Here is an 8,994-nt window from a genome sequence, read left to right on the forward strand (position 1 = left end):
TATGATCAGTTTCTAAAATAGCATGTGTTTTTATTGATTAGACTATGGTAAGGCTAGTAACTGTTTAAGCTTTTTTGATAACTTTGGTAATATTATAATCAACTTTGGGTACCAAAGAAACTTGTTTGGATACTTTGTGGAACACAATGCTGTTATGCTCCGTTTTTTCCCCCCATTTATAAAACATGAAAATCTTCTCAATGCCTTGACGCTCTTTTGGTTTGGCCTGTCGCGATCATTTTAATGTCATCGACTTATCGATATTGCCCGTTGTGTTTACACGCCCGTTTGTTACGCAACAATGCCTCCAACATTTTAGCTAACATGTTACCAGAATAAACAGCAGGGCATCCGCCTCCATCATAAGGATAAATATATTATATCTATATTTTATTCATGTTTTAACCTTCTACTACCAATGTCTGAAAATTCTAAAAGGTATTAAAAGTGCATTGTTCTTTTAATAGGACTTGCATTATTATGCTATGATATTATCTCTGGGACAATATATCATGCAAGTCAAGCAGCTGTTGTGACCTACTTTCAGTTGCATTTTGGGAAATCTGTACTCAAGACTAAACCCCTCCAAGTCTGACCATTGTGTGTTTTTCTTAATTCTGTCCTCTGTGAGTCTCCCAACTTTACAAAGGAGCGATGCTCAATCTCTGGAGCAACCCTTTCACATTGTAGCACAGCTACTCTTACTAAAGTAAAAGTTCTGAATACAGTACTGCCCCTAGTACCGCTCCTTCTACCAGCCCTGTTTACACTTATGTCTTATCCAGCACAATGATTGTGTTGTTGCTTCACCGGGGATTACCCTGAGCAACGGAGAGAGGCTGCTTCAAAGAGCAAAAGCTGTAGTGATGAAGATGTACAGAGAGAAGATAATGGTGGCAGGATGATGGGCATACAGTAGATGACAGGGAAACAAAGGCAGAGAGGTGACAGAAGAAGAGAGTGGGCTTTTTATGTGAACAGAAGATTTTAGAAATGAGAAATAGGCAAACTGAATAAGATGAAGGGAAAACAACAGCAAACACAGGGAGGAGGAGAGTGGATGATAATAGTGAGAGAGAGCAGCAGAGTGGTTGTTGAACAGAGAGAAAGAGGGATTGGAGGAAAATGACGAGCAAGCAAAGTGCATATGGAGGGATGAGGCGACAAATATAAGGCGTGTGTGTGTGCATAATGCCAGGCAGTGTTAGCTTAATCTCTGCTCGCCACTGCCGTCACCCTCAGGCTCTGTGGGACCTACAGTACGCTGCCAGACTACACTGAACACGCACACATGTCCAACAGTACTCTAGAGCAGGGCATCTGTGGGGTTCAAAAAGCTATTTTATTACATTTTAATGTATTACAAATGTTGGAACTGAATTTCATTAAAAAACTATTTTTCTTTTGTTTTACAAATGTGCAACAACATGAATACTACTTGATTAATCTAGGTTCATACAGCAAATGTTCAATTATTCTTAGTTCCACTGTAGGTTTTTAAATGAGCAGATCATTAATATGCTCACTCATCAAAGAAATAGCAAAGGTTTGTAATATTAAACCACTTGTGCATTGCTTGGAGCAATTCCTTCTCTCATACATGATCAAAGCGTTTTTTTTTTTTTTTTTTTTTTTTTTTTTTAAATTGTATTACTAATAACCTAATACATTTAAAATAGTAAAATTAGTTGCTATTTAAATAACATAAAAGGTAATAATATATTACCACATGTGGAAAGCTTTTCAGAACTTGTAATAAGTACAAATTGTACTTAAAGTCTTTACATGTCTAACTTCTGCATTACCGGTGCACATCTTAGATCTGTTGAACCTGCAGGAGTCACATTACCTCCACTATCCCATTTACAGATGTTCTTTAGCTCCTGTTATCTGACACAACTCTGCTTTCTAACTGGGAAGATATCAAATACACTTCATCTCTTTCTTTCCACGGTTACACAACAAGTCAACTTCTCCTGCTCGTATATCTATGACTGATGGCACATTCGTTACAGATATTTTAAACCGTTATTTCACAAAAGGGCACATTTTATTGCATCTTTTTCTGCCGCTTAAATATTTTAATTGTGCTGCTATTCTAGAGTCATTATGTGCACACTAAAATGTAACCACAGAGGCCATAAAAAAACTAAATAGCTTCATTCTTATTTTGGGTTTCTTACACATTCTGTGCCCCGCTGATTTACTGCCGCAAGAACGCAATTTATATATTATAGACAATTATCCTTTGCACTACAGTGTATATCCACAAATGAACAATTTATTCATCAGCTGAAGACTGCTTCATACATTTACAATCTATAAGTCATAAAAGTATAAAAAGTATACAATGAAGAAACACTAAAAACATGCTAAAACATGGCAGGGACGAGATTTTCCAAAGTGGTAATCTTTATAATCTAATGTACACATGAGAAGTACATAAACAAACAAAATCTAATCCAAAAGTGATGGATTTCTAAACCACAAAATGTATACTACCTGCTCAGCAGACAGAACAAGTCTGTGACCAGCTGCTAAACAAAGTGCAACATTTAGCATCTCAAGAGCTGATATTTCCCTCAGGAGATGGTGGAGAATAAAACAGAGCTACAAAGAGAGTGAGGATTAGATTTATACAATCATCTGATGGCCACAGACGCAATTCTGAATGAATGATAATGTTGCTCCTTAACAGCTAGATGTGTAAATAAGCAACTGCTTCCTTAAGTTTGCCATATCAGCTCTAAAGGTGAGGAGTTATCCGTATTGAGTTTACAGCTCGTTAACGCTGCCCCGAGTGGCCAAACAAATCAGTTAATGAAGGTTTAACGATGTCTCTTGTCACAGGACTTCGTCAGTCATGACAAAGATGTTTCTATAACCACCAACACTGTTTTTAAAAAAGGTTTAAGATCCATTTAGTTTTGTACTGCCTCACACAATAGAGTCTCAAGTACCATGACATTTTGTTTCCCTTTAGTTTGACTGAAATTCTCCTGCTTGTCTCCAAAACTTATTTTCTCCCCGCAGACATAAACACCAACACAAATGTCGGACTGTTGTGCTTTTGGGGCATTGACGGTATTTGGAGAGACACTGAAATCACAGTGTAATATCTCACTCACTCACACACACACACACACACACACACACACACACACACACACACACACACAGACACACACACACACACACACACAGAGAAGGGATGTCAACACACACACACAGACGCATGAATAGTAACAAGTATGTGCGTTGCCACGCAAACACACCCACGCACAATTTCACTTATGCAGAGTTCTACCCACGGAAAAATTTAATAAAAATAAATACACACAAATTCACATCTATCCACACACACACACACTCTTTCTGTGGGTCTCAAGACAGCACGAGCAGATGAAGCCCACTCCCCATCGCATGACTCAGACAGCCATATGCTGCTGCAGGGCCTATTGTACAGAGGAGATGCAGAGGGACGTGGAAGAGGTGGGGCCTGATGGTGGAGGAGGCAAAGCGCAAGTATTACAGTTGCAACAAAAGATGGGGAGGAGGAGTGAGAGGGGGAACGAAAAGGAGAGAAAGCAAAGGAAGACAAGGGGAGGATGCAACAGACAGGAGGAACAAGAGAAGGATGACAGTGAGATAAGAGAATTAGAGAAAAGCGGAGGAAGGGGTGGAGGAGGAGAGGTGGCTGAGTAAAACGAAGGAAATTCAGACTGCAGCACCATGCTGATAACGGGTCATTAAAAACTACATCCCTAAATTTACACTTGAGTGCCTTAAGGACCTCATGGCAAACTCAGAAGCACATGTACTCCGCAGTTCAATGTTTCATTCAGCGGTTCGTCCATTGAGAAGGGTAATCGTGGCTCCAGTTGCTAGGGTGACTCACAGCTCGTACAATCATTAGCCCATCTGTGAGTCACACAGAGAATATATTGTACACACTGTATGAGTAATCAAACAAGGTAACAGTAAACATGTCACCCCCCCCACATGAGGTAGGTATTGTTTGGGCTAATTATTTCATTAGAATCTCATCAGCTGCTTGTTAGACGCCAATGATCTCCACAGCGAGGCCTTCACCGGAGGAATCATATTTCAGCCGTTTGTGGGCGCACATGCTCTCGACGCCACTGATCGAGCGATCAGCATCATGATTTTATCACCAGAGATTACATTAGTATCGTCAAAAATATCACTGGTATTGATGAAAATGTTAACGTCCACCATTTTGCCTGATTTACAGTAACCACATTATGTAAATCTGTGTTTTTTTTTCATTTTTTATTAATCAAATCCAAATCCAGTATCAAATTCATTTTCAATTCTGATCTAAGTTCAGTTTATAGCACTTTTAAGTAGAACACAATTCAATTTAGACCTGCAATCTGCACTAAAACTACAGTTTTAGGGTTAGATAATGTTCACAGCTGGCAGCTACAACTAGAAAATTAGATGAGCACCTGAAGACATGAACTGGTGATATATATATATATACATATATATATACTTTAAGATTAATGCCATAAATTACAGAGCCTCAACCATCACATTCAATGTAATATCTTCATAGTCTTGTCAAAGCCGCGGCTGTGTTGCCTCTTAAACCTCTGTAATTAAGGCACATCCTTTTGGTAATTAGTATAATTGTTAGGAACAAACAAAGATGGGTGATGCCCTGATCACATCCGCCTACCCCTTCAAGACATGCAGTACACACACCCCCACACACATTTTAACTACTTCCACTGTACCCACAACAGCGGATTACTGTACAAATACTGTGTTCAGGCAAAACATGCACTTTGTTCACGGTGAGTGTCACAAAGACAGAACGTTTGCTCGGTTTTGTCTTCTAAATGTGATCTCTGTGGACAGTAAAGTATGCCGATAAGTCTTTTTTTTGTGCTCAGACACCTACCTGGTCTATCTCCATGAGCTTGGGGAAGGCCCCCGGCCACTCAATGGCCACCTTGACGGTGTCTGCCGGTGGCGGCATGGCTGACAGGGGGAGGGGGGAGAGTTGGGTGGTGTGGGTCTCGCGGCCTCACCCCTCTGTCACTACTTCTGGTGGTAGCTCATCCAAACCTGCAGGACCAGAGAGAAGGAGAGGATGGGAAAAGAGACGGAGGTGGATGGGAATGAAAAGAGAGGGAAAAAGAGATAACGAGGCATATTAGTCAAGAACTTGGTCTAGTTATTAGCTTGCTTATTAGTGTCCAATATGATTATGGAGAAAGGTCGAGGGGGGCATTGTTGAAAAACACATAAGACGTGAAGACAGTGCGGTTGGTAAATTCACATTGACAGTAGAAGCTACTGAACAACTCAAACCAATAATTCACTTTCACGCAACATTTAAGGGTTTAGAGGAAATGAGTCAATTTACCTACTTACACCGCTTTACTGATATTTGTGCCCACACTGAAAAAGTTCAAACATCGACTCCTTATATTACCATCACCATCTGAGGTCAGGCTTCCCAGCTGCAATGCATGAAGGTCTATCATCAGTGCTCGTATAGAAAGCACACAGCACACATTACCTGCCATCCTTCGTCATCAGCCCACAACTAGAACACACTCCCCTGTTTGTGTGCCGTCAAGGTTGACATTCAAAGCTAAACAGTCCATGAAAATTCCTCCAAATACCAGTTAAAATGTGCGTTTGAAAATGATTTTCTCATCTAACACCATGATATACAAACTAAAGCAGACAAACTGATTTTTGTATCTGTCCTCTGAGGTGATTCTTTTTCCAAGCGGCACCCTATTTAATTTGCAGTTGTTGACACAAAGAACATTAAGACGTGCTGGTGGGACAGCTTAATTCCACTCAAAGTTTAACTGCTAATGAGGTCACAGCAGGTGAGTGAATAGAAAAGTTATTTTTTAATAAGATCGTCTTTGTTTCACCGAGTCCTTGCCTCAGTTCAGTCATTTAAACACAACAGAAAGACACAAACCACCTTTCCAGGCTAAAAGTAGGCGACTCCTTTTAGATATTTCAACAGGAATAAAGGTGCAAGCGTCCCTGCAGTTGTAGAGATGAAACAGCTCTGTGATGATGCAGCACTTTAACCACAATAGCCAGTAAGCCATGCAGGAAAGAAACCGCATTTAAAGCAGCTTATAGTACTGAGATTCTTCCTCTGCTTGTAGGAGTATTCCTCCAGTTTAACACATGAAGGTCAGCACAAAACATCCTGTGAAAACATTTGTGTCTTCTGTGGCTGAACCAATATATCCGTGAATATTAACATATTGCAGATATCAGGCGATATGTAACAAGACATTGTAGTACAGAAATGGAAAATATGTGTTTTAAGTCATTTATAAACAGTGCCTCCATCGCATAGTTTGTCCACCAGAGAGCACGGACAACTTTGTTTGTCAACTATAAAACGTCTAGCTCAGTACAGAGCTGTTGTAATAGTCAAATTTAAGGGCTCTTTATCGAAAAAGTTGCTTTTGTGTGTGTTTGTCCTACAAATATTGGCAGATATATTGCCATCAGATCTTTATAAATTCTCAGTTATAAATATTGGTATATAGTCTCATAAATCCAGTAGCTGTCACGCTATAGTTTGGAGACAAGACCCCCCACCACCCCTATGCTGCAACATCAAATAAATCAGGAGCAGAGATGCCAGGCAATTTAAAAACAGGATTCAAAGGAAATGGATGGAGGGTGGACGAGGAGGGACAGATCGTAAGGCGAGTTAAGAGCGTGGACATTCATTTTCCACTGAGCCACACGTACGAGACTCAAGAAGTAAAGACCGACATGTCTTTCACTAGTCAAAACGCAACTGAAATACACAAACAGACTCTGAATCTGTGGTTCATACGCATAAAAACCAGCATGCGAACACACACCTTCAAATATTGAACCTGTATCCTCCGGGGTGGCCCCTCCCTGGCCTCTGTGCAGAGGACTACTGGGATATCTGACAGAGGAACCAACAGCCGGCTTGACCTGAAGCCCCGTGGCTTTCTAAAATAAGCCCGTCAGAAGCTCCATGGTGGAAAAACTGCCAAATCACAGTCACTCCAAGCCCCACAGGGGGAGCTGGGTAAAGCCACATGGGTGTGCTTGCAGGGGGGTGTTATAAAACCCACCATCACACAGTTATCAAAGTGGAAAATGTATCAGAGATGTCCCCAAAACCGACTGAGGAAGCCATCAATAATTTACCTTCCCGGCCTGTCTAGAAAACCCGGATCATCCTAGTTCCTGGTTTAGAAGCCCGTTTTCATATTTAATCTCGTTCCCTGATGGCTCAGGGTAATTCCTGGGAGAAGACTAATGAGCAGAATAGTGTGAGTGTTGATATGCGTGCATGAACACGGGCTGAATAGTGAGTGATGAGAAATGCGTGTGCACAAAACACTGACCAAAACAGTTCTTGTGTGCATGTCTGGAGTCTGTGTGTGTTTGATGAGCATGTATTAACTTAAAGATCGTTTACGTAATGAGACTGGCCTGGCCTTGTGTGTGAGTCATCCCATAATGATCCACACAGCCTTTATTCAACGGCCCGTTGCCATGGCAGCCGCTGCATCAATAGCTGGAGATGCATCTTTCTTTCCAAAGCGCGTGTCGTACTCAAGTCACGTTCGTCACAACTCCCCAAATATGACTCGCTCCACTCCCTCTGCTTTGAGTCTTCAACCATTGAAATACGACCAAGTGTGTTCATTGAGGATTAGAGTGGTTTTGTATCTTTTGTTAACTACTTTGTGAGACACTTTGTCCTCCGTAACGCTCAGTGCAGCTGTGTGCATCTCTCCGTTTCCTCTCCTCTGCAACCTTATGCAGAGAAAAAAACACTTCTGGTCACCATTCTTAAAAAAAACAAGTTGGTGAATAAGATGTGGAGAGAGCAAGTTAGAAAGAAAACACGGAGACAGATCGATGCAAACTTGAACTGAACATACACTTGATGGACTACTTGATTTTAATAACATCAGCAGCAGCATCCTGTTGATCTGTGTCAGAGCAGAAAAAGGCTCTAAAGACGAGCCTTACTCTATATATGCAGAGAATGTGTGAATGTGTGATTCATACAGTTATATTCTACAGAGAACAGCACGTTAGTCATCTATGCAGATTATCCTCCTCAATAATGAGTGAAGACACGGAGAGGCAGTCAGTTGAAGCTATAAAACTGACACTCTTGAGACAGACTGTCAAAATTTGTAACCATGTTTCGTCTGCAGGGATTTCAACGTCTGTCTGCTGGTCCGTCTGAAACAACTATAGGATGGATTACTATGTCATTTATGTTCCCCTCAGGATGAATTGCCAAAACGTTGGTCCCTTGATCCTCCGGCTTTTCAACTTGTGCCCCCATGAGGTTCACATTTTGTGGTTTTGAATGAAATGTTTCACCAGTTATATTTATGGACGGATTGTTGTGAGATTGAGATCGACGATGAATTATACCTGCTAAACTAATGACGTCCTCGTTAGCCTCAGCTGCACTTCGTGTTTTGGTGTTTTTTAGTAAATGTTAGCACACCAGCATGCTCAATTAAGATGACACCACGGTGATTTTGCAGTTCTTTGAGCCTCATGGACCCCCGAGTTAGCTTGTCGACTCTTTTCAACTCCAAAAAAGAGCAAAACTGCTAAAATTGACACCAATTTTGACATCACAAAGTCAATTTCTGAGGCCTGATAATGTGACGCTAAAGGTCCAACTTGACAAGAAACATGAGCAGAAATTGGTCAGAGAGGTTTAAACAAACACAGGTTAGATTAGCCAAACTACAATTATACTTTACAAGAGTGGGAAGTTTTTTTGTTTGTGTGAAGTTTGTGGGAAAAATAAGGCTTTTCTTCTGACAGAGGATTCACTTTGGTTCTCCAGCAAAGACAGCAAGTGTGTGTGTGTGTGTGTGTATTCCGAGCACTTTGTCATCATCTTCCGAGAACTACAGATGACTCAGAGATGGACAGCCTTGAGGCTTATTGATTGGA

The 8,994-nt window shown here is 40.9% G+C and overlaps 1 protein-coding gene across 8 annotated transcripts in view; it reads right to left on the bottom strand.

Annotated features, from left to right (window-relative positions):
- elmo1 (engulfment and cell motility 1 (ced-12 homolog, C. elegans)) overlaps window positions 1-8,994 on the bottom strand; it is a 93,586-nt gene that overhangs the window by 59,352 nt on the left and 25,240 nt on the right. For all 8 annotated transcript variants that reach the window (XM_031853963.1, XM_031853961.1, XM_031853968.1 and 5 more), the window contains exon 2: window positions 4,931-5,097. In XM_031853963.1, the coding sequence (XP_031709823.1) occupies window positions 4,931-5,008 (78 nt within the window). In that variant the 5' untranslated portion in view covers window positions 5,009-5,097. The remainder of the gene's footprint in view (window positions 1-4,930; window positions 5,098-8,994) is intronic.

Source organism: Anarrhichthys ocellatus, unplaced genomic scaffold, assembly GCF_004355925.1.
Source record: "Anarrhichthys ocellatus isolate YVR2014 unplaced genomic scaffold, GSC_Weel_1.0 scaffold14, whole genome shotgun sequence".
NCBI classification, from domain to species: domain Eukaryota; kingdom Metazoa; phylum Chordata; class Actinopteri; order Perciformes; family Anarhichadidae; genus Anarrhichthys; species Anarrhichthys ocellatus.